The following is an 18,289-nucleotide window of genomic DNA, read 5'->3' as shown; positions in this document are numbered from 1 at the left end:
ATAGATAATGTCCCATTAGACATAGGGAGCTGAATGAATGTCCTATAGACCTTAAACGTAACATGTCCTCAAGCAAACACCTTCTCCTCTAACCCCAAGTCCGTATTGTCCCTTCTATTCTTGATCTGGATTAATGGCATTACCTGTCTCCCAACTTAGATACCTTGGTGTTATTCTCACTTCCTTTCTCTCAACTTCCACATATAGCCAGCTGCCAAATCTTGCGGCCTCTAAATTTAAACATCATTTGATTATTTCTCTTCCAAACTGTATGCTACTGGCTTAAAATAGGCCTTCAGCATATCTTCTTTAGGCTGCATTACAATAGTACGGCCTGTAATCTGTTTCCCTGATAACATTTCCCCCCCAACCACATTCTCTAGCCTGCACCGTGATTTCAGAAGACAAAGCTAACCAGGTGTTTTCTCTGTGTAAAACCTTCTGCTGGCTCTCTACGCCCATGGAGTAAAATTCAAACGATGTAATTTGGCTACAAAGCTTTTAAGTTCCTGGCCTCAATCTACCTCTCTATTTTGTTTCTCTTCCTAGCTACCTGTTCTCCATTCACATTCTAGGTTCCTGTTGCATCATATTCTCACTACTTCCAGCTCATAACTCTCAGAAGTCCCTAAACTTTTTTCAAGTGATTCCTTTTCCTCTTCTCAATCCCTATTACTTGAAAAATTCGTACACCTGTTAAAACCAAGTTTAAGCATCACACACTCGGTGAAGTCTTCCCTGATTTTTCCAGGTTACTGATGATTGGTTCCTTTTACTCCCAGATACTTTTTTTTTTAAATTAAATTTATTGGGGTGATATTGGTTAATAACATTATATAAGTTTTAAGTATACAATTCTATAATACATCATCTATCGCATTGTGTGCTCACCATCCAAAGTCTAGTCTCCTTCTGTCCCCATGTATTTGACCCCCAGGGCATTTGATATGTGCAATAGACTACACGGTGTGGCTGTTTATTTTTCTATTTACATATTTATATCTCTACTGGACTATAAGGCATATAAGCTTCTGGTTATCAGAGAACTAAGTAGAAATTGTTTAATAAATATTGCGGAATGAATGCAATGTTATTTTCCTCCCAAGATGGTTTTGGTATCAGTGACTTGTCTTCTTTTCCACTCTTCCTGTTACATCCCTAATAAACCATCAATTTAAACTTAGATTTTTAATAGCCTCTAGGTTGATAATCTAGAGCAGCACAGTTCAATAATATAGCCTCTAGCCACATGTGAGTATTGAGAACTCCAAATGCAGCTAGTCCAAGTTAAAATGAGCTGTAAGTGTAGAATACATACTATATTTTGAAGATAACATAAAAATGTAAACTATTGTACTAATAGTTTCTATACTGCTCACATTTTGAAATATTTTTAATACATTGGATTAAATAAAATTAAATACTATTGAATTTAATTTCACCTGTTTCTTTTTTTATTTTTAAGTGTGGCTATTAGAAAAGCTTAAAATACATATCTAGTGTGCTTTTTATTTCTATTACTGTGATCCTTCAGTCCATCATGTAGATCATTTCTTGATGGTAAGCCTCTCTTCTGTTTTATTTTTTCTTTTTTTTTCTTTTTTCTGAATTCTTGCAGTGCTAAGCAGAATTTTCTGAGGGGAAAACACTAAAAAATGGTGCTTATTAACTGGTTACTGCTGAACTAACTTCCCCCAAACAACTTTTTTTAAAAAAAATGTAATTATTTTAGTTGAAGAATCTACAGATTTCCTATTGTTAACTGTCTCAAAGCCAGACTCCTTGCCCGGTTCCCCAAGCCTTCTTTAATCCTGTTGCACTTGTCCTAAGTAGAATCCCTGCCCTTCACTCTGTTTTCCAAGCTATTAGAAGTCTTAGTGCTTTGTGCAGGCTGCTTCTGCTCAATAGTTCTCTCCCTAGGTTCTCCTCTAATACAAGCCAATCTTCAAGATAGGGCTTAAAAGTTCTACTTCCCACATGATGTTCTTTTCTGTTTATTGGAACTTACCATGATGTCCACCTGGTTATTATTTGTCAGAATTACACTTTAAACTGTAATTTAATTACTCAGCATCTTCACTGCCATTACAATCCAACTTAATTCCACAAATATTTTTTAAATGCTGTACCAAAAATGAGGCTAGGTGAGCAGGAGGATCACTTTTATAAGGGCCTAGGTTTGGAATTGGCCTTAAATAAGTATGAGGCACATGCTCCTGCTCATTGCCTTTATTAGCATAGACCTGGGCACAGGCAGGGGCTATGTTTATTCTAATTACATAACCCCCATATTAGAAATTGCTAGTAAGACAGCAGCATGCCAAAACATTTACATGGCCTCACCCAGGGTTCAAATCTCATGAGCTAGGAGTGGAAACTCTGGGGTCTAATCAAAATTGTCTCCTTAGTTTTCTTTTTCATGAATGAAGGATCACTGTTTATACAGCTTCTTGTTAAAATGACACTGGTCCATATATGGAAGGCCTTATTGCCAGATGTTTTACACTCTGCAGTCAGACTACTTTGGATTTGAATTTCAACTCCTCCAATGAGTAGCTCATTGTAACCTGGGCAAATTAACCAAATTCCACACCCCACTGTCCTATATGTACAATGACGATAACAATATTAACAAGGTTGTGATAGGGGTTAAATGAATTAATCGTTCATGGCACAGAATACTCAATGCTAGCCCTCAGTGTATGTCCCGACAAGTCAATTTCTCTCCCTTACAATGTAAGACTGTCTTTTTTTTTCGTCTTTTTTTTTTCTATGCGTCCCCTCTAGTTTCCAGGGCGGTGCCTGTTTCAAAACTAAACGTGGAATGAACAAACAAACCCACCAGGTCACTTTTATTCCTGCACTTCCCATGCTGCGCCAAATGAGCAAAGCTAAGAAAGCAGGTGAAAGTGGTCTTTTTGTGAAACATCTTCCCTTAACCGGGTTCTACCCGAGGCCCTCAATGACAGGCACCTGTCAAACCCTGGGAAGCTGACAGCCGGCCCAGCCGGCCGCAGAGCTTTCCCGGGATCACCTTGCGCGCAGGGCCTGGCGCGGAGACGGGCTGGTCGGCTTCCCGGGACGTTCTGCGCAGGCGCAGCGCGCCCCACTTCTGCGCTCCTTCCGGCAGCGCCACCCGGAAGTGGCGGCCGGTCCCTTCCTCCCTCCGTCCCCCACCCCCCCTCGTCGGCTGGGGCGGTGCGTGCGGGGCGGTCCGGAGAGGAGGCGGGACACGTCGGCGCTAGAACCACCGGCGCCGCCGCTGCCGCAACTCCTGTTCCATCTGCCGCTTCCTGGGGTGAGTCCGCCCGTGGTCCCGGCGGCGTCAGGTGCGTTCCCCCCGCCGGGCTCCTGCCTGCGTCCGCCGCCGCCGCCGCCGCCGCAGCTGTTCCGGGCTCCCTGCCCCACCGCCGAGATGGCGACGCGCTCCTGCCGGGAGAAGGCTCAGAAGCTGAACGAGCAGCACCAGCTCATCCTGTCCAAGCTGCTGAGGGAGGAGGACAACAAGTACTGCGCCGACTGCGAGGCCAAAGGTAGCGCGGACGTCTCCTTCCCTGGTCCCGGCCTCCCGCCGCCGGTGACCTTCCCGTGGCCGCGGTGCCCGGGCCCGGGCGGCGGCGGCGGCGGCGCCCGGTCGCCCCGGCCCAGAAGGGAGGGCGGGCGCGGGCTGCAGTGGACCCCCACCCTGATGTCCGTCCAGAACGGCGGCGAGGTCAGGCCCACGGACGCCGTCCCTGCCTCTGCTCCTTCCTTCCCGGCCCCGGGGTTGAGCCAGTGCCCGCGTCGCGGAGCTCGGACCCTGCGCCGGGCCGGGTCGGGGCGGGTCGGGTCTAGAAGCGCGGACCCGGGGTGCCGGCCTGGGCAGTGCTGGGGGTTAAAGGGTTGCCCTTCTCCCGCCGTGGCCCACAGGTTCCTCTGTGGGTGAGGCTACCCTTCAGTCTCTTTCCCAGTAACTTCCTCCTCCCTCTCCCGGCGCCGGTGCTCCGTGTTCCAGGTGGAACCTACCTGCCTGCCCACCGATAGCTTCTGGACAGGGCTTTTGCTTCTGCTTCCTGAGAAAGAGGATAGGATGGTGGTCCTTATTGGTGGGCTGTAGTTCCACTGAGTTTGGGAGGGGTCGTCGTCATCATTATTATTAGTAGTAGTAGTAGCCAGATTGAACAGGAATTTTATTACACGAGTCTCTTGGACAGTGTGGGCTTATGCTCCTGAAGATTTTAATCATTAGATTGCCTCTCAACCGCTTATTGGGGGCGAATATGTGAACACAGGTTTGTATGCCCCATAAACGTTCATGGTACATTTTAAAGATTCAGAGATGGGGGGGAAAAATCTAATTTTAATTTGTTCAGTTGGAGGGCTTTCAGCCTCAGCCTTTGGAATAGATGCACTATTTTTAGCCTATATGTTTTGGATTTGGAGATCTGGTTTTATTTAATGTCTTGTAACCAATCTCATGGGAAAAGTTTCAGATTTTTAAAACCAAATCTCTCATGTGGTTAGGAAGAGATCTTGCTTATTTGTAAATTGGTGTATTTGTTGATCCGGTGAGAAATAGGTACTCAGGCAGTCAGTCTTTGAGAATGTCCTTTAAGATTTCTGTATTATTTGACCTAGACTTTTCCTGAAGCTTTACTTTTCTTCCAAAATACTGTACAAATGAGTCACATTTCTGTAGGCTGATGTTTGATTTGACTAAGCCACACAGCATTAGTAAGTTACTGCACTACCATAACAGGTCCTGGATTACTGTAACTAGACCATCTTATGAGCATTTTTCAATATAGTAACTTGATTGCACAAACCTTATATTTGGTCTATGCGATGAATTAAAAATGCCTGATTATTGTAGTAACATTTGTTTACCTGATATCATGTATGTGGTGGTTTTTTTGGGGATACTGTTCTGTATTGAGGCTCAATTGCTCACTCATCACTGCACTAGTAGAACACTGTATTTAGGAAGTAAGGAAGGAGAAAAGCATGACACAGGTGCAGTATCCTGTTATTGATACTACTCTTACTACATCTGTTGAGCAACTGGAGAATAAGAACAGGCAAATGGAGGTACACTTTCTCCTCCTGGCCTCATTCATGATTCTGTTAGTTATTAGTTGGTGGCACTTTATGGAGCAGTGAGGATTTAGAGCCCCAATTTGATTCATTAGTTTAAAACTTGGGCGGCATGTTGTTCTCCTTTTTCCCCCCCCTGTCTTTCAATTCTTTGTCTTTTTTTAAAGATTAAAATATTCTGTTACTTGATTTAATTAATCAAGGAAATGTATATCTCCTTAATTCAGCTGTAAAACATATATATATATATATATATATATATATATATATATATATATATATAAAACTCTTACTGACTTATGAGGATTTGAACCGTGCTCTCTGTAAGGCAAAGATAAACATTTGACAAGTCTCATCATACTAGTGTCTCGTGCAAATTGAAAGGAAATTAATTAGAAGAAATATTTTAATATCGTTATTTGTCCTTACCCTATAATACGTGTCAACCAAATTCATGATTGACAGTGACAGACAGAAATACATGCATATGATTGGTGACAGCGAGAGCTTTACTAGTATATGTATTGCACGTGTGTGAGTCAACTTAGCCTTTTATAGATATAGAATAAACTTGCTTAACTAACTAGACTTTCTTTCTGATGTAGTTAAACTTTTTCCAGCCCAGTGAAGTAACCCAACTTATCTTTCAGGTAATTGTCAGCAACACAGCAGTAAATACAAACACAAAGCAAATTATTATTGTAGATCACGCAGGGAGAACAAAGAGTAAAATATTTAATTGCAGCAGTGTTTGACTATATTCTGCACACTGAGAAAACCTGAAGTCATTTTCAAGGTCCACTATTTCTTTTTTTTAGTTCGGTCAAGTTTTTAAATGTTCTAAATCTTCAATTTCCTGGCTAATGAAAAGAAAATAGGATTCTACTGAGTCTCTTATCTACCAACTCCAGGACTTCTGTGGGGATCAAATGAGATGAGGCATGTGAAAACACTTCACAAACATTTGGTTAAAGTGTAAAATATTTGCACCTGGCTATAAAGCAAGTCGTGTTCCTGGGCTGAAGAAACTCCAAGGCTAATTGCTAGGGAGAGGAAGTCAGGCGTTGCTATGTGATGTCATCCCGAGTCCACAGCAATTGTGTCAGGCTAGGCTATGGGCTGCATTTTGTGCCATGGGGTCTTGGCAGTGTTGGCTGTGATTTGGTGGGGTGTCACTCTGGGGTGGTGGTGGGGCCTGTGTCCCATTTGGGTGAAGCTGAATGTTGGTTTGTCGGTACCAGCCAGGCCTGTGGAGCTGTTTATTTTTAAACTAGAGGTCTGGTGCATGAAATTGTGCACTGGGGGAGAGGGGGGTCGTTCAGTCTGGCCTTTGCTCTATTGCAGTCCAGGACCCCTCACTCCTTACCATGCACCCTGCCTGCTCACTGCTCCTTACTGCTCGGCTCGCTGCTCCTTAGTGCTGCCTCGGAGGCGGGAGAGGCTCCTGCCACTGCCTGCTACCCTTGCCATCCATCAAGCCCAGCTTCTGGCTGAGCGAGGCTCCCCCTGTGGGAGTGCACTGACCACCAGGGGCCAGCTCCTGTGTTGAGCGTCTGCCCCCTGGCGGTCAGTGCGCATCATAGGACCGGTTGTTCTGGTTGTTCCGCCGTAATGGTCATTTTGGCTTATATAGATGGCCAGTGCAAGTCATAGAGCTCCTGCATTGAGCATCTTTTCCTGATGGTTAGTGCGAGTTATAGCTACTGGTTGGATGGACACTTAGTCTTTTATATGTATAGAGTAGTATGTGCGCGAGTAACTCGCTGCCACTTGCCTCAGCTGGCCACCCGCCCACAACCACTGGTAGCTTTCGATTGCTCATAGCTCGCTGCTGCATCCTCCTGTAACTCTTGGCCGTTGCCCTGCCCTCCTGAAGCTCTCCTCCCTCCTAGCTTGCTGCTCCCCGCCCCCTGTAGCTCTCCACCACTTGTAGATTGGTCATGATGTAATGGCATAACTGATAATTAGCATATTCCTCTCATATAGGATACTGTACTTGGTTAAATTCAAGTGTTCTCTTGCTGCTGCTGCTGCTACTACTAGTCTTTACACTGCATGAAATAAATTGGTTTTTCCTTCCATTTATTAATAGGAGATCAAAGAAACTTTAAATTGCAATTATCAAAAGTGTTGACTGACTGCCTTATATTCTGACCACTGGGAAAAGTTAATTTAACAAATGAGATTTTTTGGCAAATCAATATTTCCTACAAAGATTAGGTATCATGTCAAATACTGTTAAGTGTGCATTTTGGGTTATGGTCCAGAAAGTAGTTAGGGATCTTAGTAGACATGAAACAATGATCAGTTAAATTCTACTGTATGTGTAGACTATAGATTAGTTAAATTTAGCAATGGAAGAGCTTAGTGTGACCTGGAGATGGTAGAACTTTAAGCTTGGAAGTTAAAAAAATAAACTAATAGCATTACATATATATGTATAAGTTGTATAGTGCTTCCCTCTTGCCAGGTACTGTTGTGAACACTGCATATATTAATTTAATCCTCAAAACAGCCTTTTGAAGTAGGTACTATTATCCCACCTTACAAACAAATAAACTGAGGCACACAGAGCTTAAGTAGCTTTCTCAATGTTATATAGCTAGGAAATGATAGAGTGAGAAATTTTTTCTTTTTAAAAAGTTTTTAAAATTGATTTTATTGAGAGAGAGAGAGAGCGACAGAAACATTGATTGGCTGTCTCCCTTATGCCCTCCACTAGGGATCAAGATTGCAAACCAGGCCTGCACCCTGACCAGGAAGTGAACTCGTGACCTCTTTGTGCATGGGATGATGCTCAACCCACTGAGCCTCACCGGCCAGGCAGAGAGCCTGAAATATTTTATTGAAAGAAATTTTATCTATCTATTTATAATATATATAATATATATATATATTAGAGAGGGAGAGAGAGAGAGAGAGAGAGGGAGAGAGAGAGAGAGAGAGAGAGAGAAACATCAATGATGAGAGAGAATCTTTGATTGGCTGCCTCCTGTATGCCCCCTATTAGGGATTGAGCCTGCAACCTGGACATGTGCCCTTGCCCGGAATTGAACCTAGGATCCTTCAGTCTTCAGGCCAACACTTTAGCTTCTGAGCCAAACCCGTTATGGCTACCTGCTTCTTCACACAAGAAGCTGGATTTTAACATTCTGTGATCTTGTCTTCCTGCAGAAAACAGCTAAAAAGGGCAGGATGATGGAAGATAGTCTCCATCTCACTTTTGCTTTTATTTTTTAAAAATATATTTTTTATTTCAAAGAGAAAGAGAGAGAGAGAGAGAGAGAGAGAGAGAGAGAAAGAGAGATATCAATGATGAGTCATCTCTCTGCTGTTCCCTACATATCCCACACTGGGGATTGAGCCTGCAACCTCCTGGTTCATAGCTTGATGCTCAACCACTGAGCCATGTCTGCTGGGCTCACATTTGCTCATAAATATTTCATAAATGTATCTAATTGGTATAAACTAATTCTCATTCAGAACTTTTAACTACAAAGGAATCTTAGAAAACGTTTTAGCTCTCTGTTCTCTGAATACAAGAAGGCACTCCAGAAATAGGGTGGAATAGAGGTTGTGTGATCAAATTAGCAAATCTGCCATGGTTTCTTTTATCAGAATGAGTGGAACATCCATATCTTGACCTGAAGAGAACTGGAAAGTCCTCAATCAGCCAATTTTTGTGTGTCTTTGGTTCTCTCTGTATCTCTGGGTATTTTAAGGGACTCTTCATACCTGCTTTATTCTTTATTGAGTACTTTGCTTACTTGTTGATTCGCTTGCCATATACTTCATTAGCTCCTAAGTCTATGTGAACTGCTATTTGCCTTCCTATAGGTGGTTGTCTGTTTTTTGGGGGGTGATATTTCATATTGCTGGTAGATGGTTTGGCCCATCCTGGGCCAAATGCCCACCTCTGGTCATTTTGGCTTGGAGGCAGGAGGACTGCAATAATAGCAGGTAGTTTTCTGTGGCCTAGATAAGGCAAGTTTTTTAAGGAGGAGGTGTGGTGAAATAAATTAGAGAAAGAATCACATGATCTCACTCATTTGTGGAATCTAATGGACAAAATAAGCTGATGAACAAAGGAAATCTAGAGACATGGAGCCTCAGAGGGAAGATGGGAGTGGGTGGGGAGGGACCAACCAAAGAATTTATATGCGTACTAGTATATGCATAATCCTTGGATCTAGACAATGGTGTGATCAAGTCCTGGAGTGCAGGGTAGTGGGCATACGAGGTAGAGGGGGTCAGTGGGGAAAAGAAAGGGGAGATCTATAAACTTTCAACAATAAATATAAACTTAAAGAAGGAAGTGTGGCATAAATAGTTAATATATCAATGCAATATTTAGAGGAAAATTTGATTCAAAACAGAGATATATCAGTTGGTTTCCTCCACTCCTACTGGGGCCAGGGTTTGAACCTGCAGCGTAGGTTTCCTTGATCAGGAACTGAACCCGAGACCCTTTGATGTGCGGGGCCTACACTCTGCCCACTGAGCATCTCTGGCCAGGCTATGGGCATTTACTTTCTAATTTTTGTGGTTACAAACAGCACACAACTATTTCCTCAGAATAAAATCTCTTATGTGAAAGATGTATGGTAGAGTATATCTGTTAAAGCCTGTTTGATTTGTACTACCTGGTATTGGAGCCAGTTTACCTTCCTACTGCTAGTGAATAAAGTCTGGTTGACTCTGTACCCAACCTGTCACTGGGTATTCATGTTTTTAAGTGTTTTTTTTTTGTTTTTGTTTTTTAAAAAAATCTTTACTCAAGGATATGTTTATTCGTTTTAGATAGGGGAAAGGGGGAGATGGGGGCGGGAGAGAGAGAGAGAAGGGAGGGAGGGAAGGAAGGAAGGAGAGAGAGAGGGAGGGAGAGAGAAACATGGATGAGAGAAACATCGATCAGTTGCCTCTTGCACCCGCCCTGACTGGGGATTGAATCCATAACCTGGATATGTGCCCTGACTTGGAATCAAACACCACAAATTTCTGGTGTATGGGATGTCTCTCTAACCAACTGAGCTACCTGGCCAGGGCTGGGCATTCATGTTTTTAAAAAGTTTCTTTAATATAGTTGATGCACATGGTATCACACTGTATTTTGTATTTCGTGATACTCTCCAATATGCTTATTGGTCATTTCCCTTTTTTTAATGATTTGTCCCTTCAATTTGGGGGCAATGATGGACTATCTTTTTCACATCTCTTGGCTAGTCACATTGGACCATAATACAAAATTCCAGACAGCATTGATTCCTCTGCTAGACCACACCATTCAATCCTAGATTCTGTAAACCCACAAATAAGTGATGCTTGAGCATTTTGGATAGATTTTCAGTCTCTGATCTACATTTTTTTTTTTTTTTGTAACTATAAAATGATAGAAAGTTTAGAGATAAAAGAGACCAGGCATGGTATCTGGTCTAATCTCCTATTAGAGAGATGAAGCAGATCAAGAGAGGTTAAATTACTTGCTCAAAGTTGTGTCAAAGTTATCTGGAAACCTATCTGTTGCTTTGTGCACCCACAAATGAATATCACCCTTGTAAAAGGTCACTTTAGCCCTAGCCGGTTTGATTCAGTGGATAGAGCATTGACCTGTGGACCAAAGGATCCCAGGTTCAATTTCAGTCAAGGGCACATACCTTGTTGCAGGCTTCTCCCTGGACCTGTCCCAATTGGTGTGTTTCTCTCACTTCGATATTACTCTTTCCCTCTTTCTTCCACTCCCTAAAAATCAATAGAAAAATATCCTTGGGTGAGGATTAACAAAATAAACAAGTAAATAAATAAATTTAAATAATCACTTTAAGCTTTTTATTTTTTTTTATATTTGCTTTACATTCAGCCTTGTACACAGTGAGAAAGGAGATAAATTCTGGGTTTTTATATATAACCAAATCTGTGTAATGGCAGAATATTAAATTAATAATCAGAGTGAGGAATGATTACACATAAAGTATTTACTTAATCAGTTTATTTAAACAGATTGGTCAATAGTGTAAACATGTTTTAAAACTTGGAATGCTGTTTATTGGAGGTGTTAACTAGAAGCAAGTGTTATCATGAAAACGGTAAATAGTGTGGAGCATAGCTTAAAAGTGAGAGGTGTTTGTAAATATTGTCCAGCCTAGTTTAAAAGAGAGAGGCATTTGTAAATATTGGATATCTTTGGGCTTGAGAGAAAAATTTGCAAATAGACCAGCCTGTTTGTGAAAGAATAAACAAAATAAAGGAAATTTGTAATGTGCTTGCTTAAACTTTGAACTTGTAAAGTCAATTTTTGAATGATGCTAAACCCCTGAACAGAGAAATAGGTTTGACAGGGCTTAAACTTTAGGACAGTTAGGTGAAGCAAGGGTTATTATTAAAATTAAGCTTTATTTCATTTTTTCCTTTTATTTTTTACCATGCTGATCAATTAATTCTTAAATGATTACCATTGCTTAACATCTTTGCCAAAGTAAATCAGCATTTAAAAAATAGCAGGGGAATGTTTTCCCTTAAGAACCTTTTAAGTTTTCAGTATCCTTATATTTTGAATTTATTTATGTATCTTTCTTCTTCCCAAGTTTAAGGGAGGACTAGAATAAAAATATGGTTATGTAATATATAATAACTTATATTATTTCTTCCCTCAATTGACTGATTACTGCTCTGTTGTTTTTGAGAGGCTACTGGTTCAGTAGCAAAAGCATGGACTTTGAAGGTGATTGCTCCGGATTAAAACTGCAGTTTTCCCATTGCTGATTTCCCCTCCCTCCCTCCCTCTTTCCTTCTCCTCTTCCTCCTTCCTTCTTTGAGGTGGGAGTGTGCTATTTAAACTTAAGCCTCATGTCATTACATGTAAAATGGCCATACCTGTGTCACAGGGATGTGAGAATTAACTGAGCTTATTAAATAATGTCTGGAACAAAGTAGCATTTGATAATTATGTCAGGTTTCTCTTCTTTTTAAGCACTTAGTCAATTCTTTGCAGGAAGCATTTGTGAATTATATTTTGTTTGGTAAACTATGTAATTGAATAGATTTTTAGACTAGATCCACACAAGAATATTTTTTGGAAGGTTCAGGAAAAAGTAGTCTCCTCCTCCCCCTCCCTCCCTCCCCCCCTCTCTCTCCCTCTCTCTCTCTCTCTCTAAATATAAACATATATATATATATATTTTTCTTTTAGAGGCCCAGTGCACAAAATTTATGCACGGGGGACACTCAGTCCAACCTGCACCCTCTACAATCCAGGAGCTCTCAGGGGATGTCCTGCTGATGGCTTAGGCCCACTCCCATGGTTCTCTGCTCTCTGCGGGCCTGGAGGTTTTGCTGCAGCCATGGAGATGAAGCCCCATACCTTGCTGTCCACTTTCTGCCTACTGCTGCCATGCCCCAGGCAAGAAAGCCCCAATGCCCTGCAGTGTGGTCTGCCAGAGCACACACTAAGGAAGCCCCCATGCCCTGCTGTCTGGGCTCTGTCTGCTGGGCCTGTGTTTGTTCCTGCAGCCTCTGCACTAAGGAAGCCCCCAAGCCCTGCTGTCTGGGCGCTGTCTTCCATGTCTGGGGTCTTCCCCGTTGCTGCTGTGCTGAAGAAGCTCCCAAGGTCTGCTGTCCAGGCTCTGACTGCTGGGCCTGGAGCTTCCCCTCTGCCACCACGCTAAGGAAGCCCCATGCTTGGCTATCCTGGCTCTGTCTGCAGGGCCTGGGGCTTCCTCACTGCTGCTGTGCTAAGGAAACCCTCAAGCCCTGCTGTCTGGGCTCTGTCTGCCAGGCCTGGGGCTTCCCCGCTGCCGCCTCGCTAAGGAAGCCCCCAAGCTCCGATATCTGGGCTCTTTCTGCCATATCTGGGGTCGGATCCAGCCTTGCTGCTTGATCCCCACAAACCTGGCAGGGCTGACAGGCCCAGACACTGCAGCAGTGGTGGAACAGGGAGACTGGATCCCTCCCAGGCCCCAGACAGCAGGGCTTGGGAGCTTCCTTAGTGTGGCAGCAGGTGTGTGTGTGTGTCTTAGTCTCAGCCTAGCCTGCACCCTCTCCAATTTGGGACCCCTCAAGGGATGTCCGACTTCCCATTTAGGCCTGATCAGGCTGTCGGACATCCCTCTCACAATCCAGAACTGTTGGCTCCCAACTACTCGCCTGCCTGCCTGCCCCCCTGATCACCCTCTGACCACTCCCATGCCAGCCTGATTGATGCCTAACTGCTCCCCTGCCAGCCTGATTGCCCTCCCCTGCTGGCCTGATCCCTCCCAACTGCCCTCCCCTGCTGGCCATCTTGTGGTGGCCACCTTTGATCACATGGGAGCAGCCATCTTGTATGTTGGAGTGATGGTCATTTTGCATATTACTCTTATTAGATGGTGTGTGTGTGTGTGTGTGTGTGTGTGTGTGTGTGTATGTATGTATGTATGTATGTATCTGCTGTTCCACTAGAGTAGACATTAGGAAAAGGTATGGGAGGGATGCAACGGAAGCCCTGTCCTGCCCTTTAGGAGTCTTGCCTTAAGGAGACAGATAGTCCACAAGCACAGAGTACATTCTGAATACCTGAATGGAAAGAATAGTGCAAGCATTAAGTGTTACAGAAGTTCAGAGAAAGTTGAAATTACCAAGAGTGGAAGTTGGGGGAAGCCTTTTAATATAAGAGGTAGTTCTTGAGGAAGAGTAGAATCAAACTTAAAGGAGAAGAGTGGCAAAATTATTCTAGGTAGGGAGAAGCTGGTAAACAGTTTAGTGCAGTAGTCAGCAAACTCATTAGTCAACAGAGCCAAATATCAGCAGTACAACGATGGAAATTTTTTTTGAGAACCAAATTTTTTAAAATTAAACTTCTTCTAATACTGCTTCTTCAAAATAGACTTGCCCAGGCCGTGGTATTTTGTGGAAGAGCCACACTCAAGGGGCCAAAGAGCTGCATGTGGCTCTCGAGCCGCAGTTTGCTGACCACGGAATTAGTGCATAGGATTTTTGCACATGCTTTTTACTAGTACATTCCTGGAGGCAGGTATAAGGGGATATAAGGCAGAAATTTAGGGGACGGGGAATAGACAGGGGAGTGGTTGTTGATTTGGGACTTGTCTTCATGGAAATGTTTGCTAAAGCCATGAGTGGATTAGACATTTGTAGATTAGAGAGTCTGTGACCAAGATGGTAGGAAGTAAAATCATTGAAGGAATTAAATGGAGTCCTGGCATACTGCAAGGAAAACTAGAACACAAGAGCCTCAGGACAAGTGTGTTGTAAGAAATGGTTATAGTCAGGAAAATTAAATGCAATAGGGAGGTAAAAGGGACTAGAAAAGGGCATTTTATTTTGGTAGACCTTAAAACTATTTTCTAAGCTCTTAAGAAAGACTTTTGTGAAACTGAACTCATCTGCTTCTAGCCTGTTTTTACCTGCTGTGCATAGTTAAGAAAGTGAATCCTCAGTATGTTGGCACCATTTCTCAAGTTTTCTCAGGCAAACCTTTGCCTTTTTTTTTTTTTTTTAGCACCTTTACCACATTTCATTACTTGTTTTGTTTCCTGCATTTAGTTTACTTTTGAACTGAATGCTTTATTTTCTCATGGAATTCGGACAACTTTTATACTCTGTGATGAAGTATGTATAATTTATTTTGCATCTCAAGGAGTATTGTTAATATATATGTAAATGGCCTTGATAATAAGGCTTGGGTGACATTTTATTTGTCAGGGTTATTTTGTTTTTATAGTTAACTCTTGGATAAATCGATAAAATGGACAAAAACTGGTTTTGGGGAGAACTATCAGTTTAATTTTGAAAAATATACATTTATTTTTAGCATATCTTCTCTTATTTTCAAGAAGTACAATTTTGTGAAAGTGAATATACTATGTCTTTAGATTGAGTACAATTGGTCTAAATATTAAATTGGCATGTGTTTATAACATATCTGCCCTCTGCTGGTGAAAATGCATTATTACTCTTAATACAGTACCTTCAGTGATTTTAAAAAAATATATATTTTATTGAATTTTTACAGAGAGGAAGAGAGAGGGATAGAGAGCTAGAAATATCGATGAGAGAGAAACAATGATCAGCTGCCTCTTGCACACCCCCCACCGGGGATATGCCCACAACCAAGATACATCCTCTTGACCGGAATCGAACCTGGGACCTTTCAGTCCGCAGGCCGATGCTCTATTCACTGAGCCAAATCGGTTTTGGCACCTTCAGTGATTTCTTTGAATTAAATAATACTCTATAATATTATAGAGTGACCATAAAATTAAACTTGGGGAAAATACCTTTATTGTTTGAAAGGAATATATTTTTGGGGGGCAGCCCTGCACAATGAATTATGCCCAAACAGCTATGGCTGAGAAATACTATATTGACTTATTATTACACTGATGATTATTATATACTAGAGGCCTGGTGCATGAAGATTCGTGCAAGAATGGGCCTTTCTCCCCCTGGCTGCTGGCACTGCCTTTGCTCTGGCTGGAGCCACCTTTTCGTCTTCCCAAGCTGCCCAGAGGCCCTGAGCTTCTGGGGCAGTGCAGAATGCTTATGTCCTGCCCTACACCCTGCCACTCGGTGCCTGTGTATGCAAATTAATCTGCCAGCTTTGTTGTGTTAATTTGCATACACCTGATTGGCTGGTGAGCATTGCAAAGGTATGGTCAATTTGCATCTTTCTCTTTTATTAGTGTAGATTATGTGTGTGTTTGTGTGTATTATTTTTGAATTTTTCTGTAAGTTCTAAATCTGCTCTGTTCAATGTGGTATGTGATAGTCACTAGTCATATGTGGCTATTTAATTGAAGTTAAATATTCATTTCCTTCATTCCACTAGCCTTATATCAAGGCTTAATAGCCATACATGGCTAGTTACTACTGTGACTATCACAGAAAGTTCAACTCAGAGTCATATTCTAATTTTTAAATTTTATATAATAAGGATTATTATTTTCATGAAGTAATCATTGTTCTTGAGTTTGAAATGAATTTTTTTCCACATACCTTTTTAATATAAGGTCAATTTATTAATAATCCCAATTAACATAGTAAGAGAATTTGTTTAGAAGGATTTTAGTTAAGATTTCTTGTTACTATATAATTTACTGCACCTTACATATATTTATTACCATATAATTACAGTATATAGTTTTCTCAATGTAGAACATTGAGCATTTCTAGTGTGTGTTTTTTTTACTTTGCTTTGAAGATTAAAGTTATTAGTAACTTAAAAATATGGCCATATTTTTTCTGTGCTGTTTAAGGTATTAGCTTCTTCCTCTTTTTGGTGCATGTTTGGGATGAAAAGAGAGAAACAAAGACTTTATGATAGTATAAATCATAGCATAATATATGTTGGTTGATTAAAAAAAACGACACTTTTCACAGCTACCTCTAATGGTAACATCTTGAGAAATGATAGCACAATATCTTAATCTGGATTTTGACGTGGTGAGATCTGTTTATTTTACATTGACTTCTACAGTTTTACTTCTACTCACACATATGCATATATGTATGTCATTAGTTCTATATAGTTTTATCACATCTGCCACCATGGTAAAAATGTAGTACAGTTCCATAACCACTAGAATCTCTTGTATTGCCTTCTTATAGTCACACACACCTTCCTCTCATTCCTCCCCACCTACTCTCTTTCCCCAATCTGTTTTCCACTTCTAAAATTTTTTCATTTCAAAATCCTCCTATATAATAAAAGGGTAATATGCAAATCAACTAAACAGCAGAACATCTGGTCGCTATAAAGTGCACTGTCCAACGGGGGCAGACCCTCAACGCAGGAGCTGCCCCCTAGTGGTCAGTGTGCTCACACAGGGGGAGTGTGCCCTGAGCTGGGCTCACCTTCGTGGTGGTGCTAAGGATGTCCAACTGCTGGAAACGGACATCCCCTGATGGCTCTTGGACTGTGAGAGGGCATAGGCTGGGCTGAGGGACTTGCTCCCCCAACCCCCGAGTGCACGAATCTCGTGCACTGGGCCTCTAGTTGTTATATAAATGGAATCATATGATACTTTTGAAATTGACTTTATTATTCAGTGTAATTCTTTGGAGACTTATTCATTTTGAATGTATTAATAGTTACCTTTTTGATAATAAGTAGAATTTTATGGTATGTATATATCTTTGTACCATAGTTTAGTCATTTACGTAGTGAAAGGACCTCTGGGCCATTTCTAGTTTTTGACTATTACAAATAGAGCTCTGCATTTATGTACAGGTTTTCATTTGTACATAAGCTTTTATTTCTCTGGTAAATGCCCATTAGTGCAATTGCTGGGTTTTATGGTAATTGCAAATTTAGAATCGCAAAATTGCCTAATATTTCCAAAATGGCTGTAGTATTTTATATTTCTACCAGTAATACACGAGTGACCCAATGTCTCTACATCTTTGCCAGCATTTGGTGTTGTCACCATTTTTTATTTTAGTCATTTTTTTAGGTGTGTAATGGTAGTGATGCTGGTTTTGATTTGTATTTTCCTACTGACTAATGGTGTTGAGTATCTTTTCATGTGCTTATTTTCTATCTGTAATATCCTCTAAAGTGAAATATTTGTTAGTCTTTCATTTTTTAATGGCTTTAAATAATTTTTTGTCTTTCAGTTACAGTTAACATACAATATTTGTTTCAGGTGTACAACCCAGCAATAAGACATTACATAACTTATCAAGTATCATTCTGATAAATCTAGTACACATCTGACACCATATATTGTTGTTACAGTATTATTGACATACTTCACATCCCTATGACAATTCTGTAACTACCAATTTTTACTTTTTTAAAACTGTATGTTTTTACTGATTTCAGAGAGAGGAAGGGAGAGGGAAAGGAGGAGAGAAGCATCAATGATAGAGAGAATCATTAATTGGCTGCCTCCTGCATGCTTCCTACTGGGGATTGAGCCCACAACCCAGGCATTGCCCTGACCAGGAATCAAAGGATGCTACAGTCAATTGAGTCACACCCTCCAGGGCCCAATTTGTATTTGTTAATTCCTTTGTCTTTTTCACTTTTCCCCCTAACTCCCCTCCCATCTTAAAGAAGATCCTGTGACATTTCTTGAGTTACTGGTTTGATGGTGATGAATTCCTTTAGCTTTTTCTTGTCTGGGAAACTCTTTATCTGTTTTTTAGTTCTAAATGATAGCTTTGCTGGGTAGAGTGATCTTGGTTATGGGTTCTTGCTTTACATGACTTTGGATATTTCATG

General features: G+C 41.4%; 1 protein-coding gene across 9 annotated transcripts in view; it reads left to right on the top strand.

The window, feature by feature from the left end:
- The first annotated feature begins 3,170 nt into the window (after positions 1–3,170).
- Positions 3,171–18,289, top strand: part of SMAP1 (small ArfGAP 1) — a 106,450-nt gene continuing 91,331 nt past the window's right edge. For 3 of the 9 annotated variants that reach the window (XM_036413333.2, XM_036413334.2, XM_036413332.2), the window contains exon 1: positions 3,175–3,533. In XM_036413333.2, coding sequence (XP_036269226.1) covers positions 3,416–3,533 — 118 coding nt within the window. In that variant the 5' untranslated portion in view covers positions 3,175–3,415. Of the gene's footprint in view, positions 3,534–18,289 lie in introns of all 9 variants that reach the window. The other 6 variants (XM_036413337.2, XM_036413339.2, XM_045573129.1 and 3 more) reach the window with 4 other exon arrangements.

This window comes from Pipistrellus kuhlii, unplaced genomic scaffold, assembly GCF_014108245.1.
Source record: "Pipistrellus kuhlii isolate mPipKuh1 unplaced genomic scaffold, mPipKuh1.p scaffold_m20_p_5, whole genome shotgun sequence".
Lineage (NCBI taxonomy): Eukaryota > Metazoa > Chordata > Mammalia > Chiroptera > Vespertilionidae > Pipistrellus > Pipistrellus kuhlii.
The sequence above is the reverse complement of the archived record's forward strand: the minus strand, read 5'-3'. Positions and strand labels throughout refer to the sequence as shown.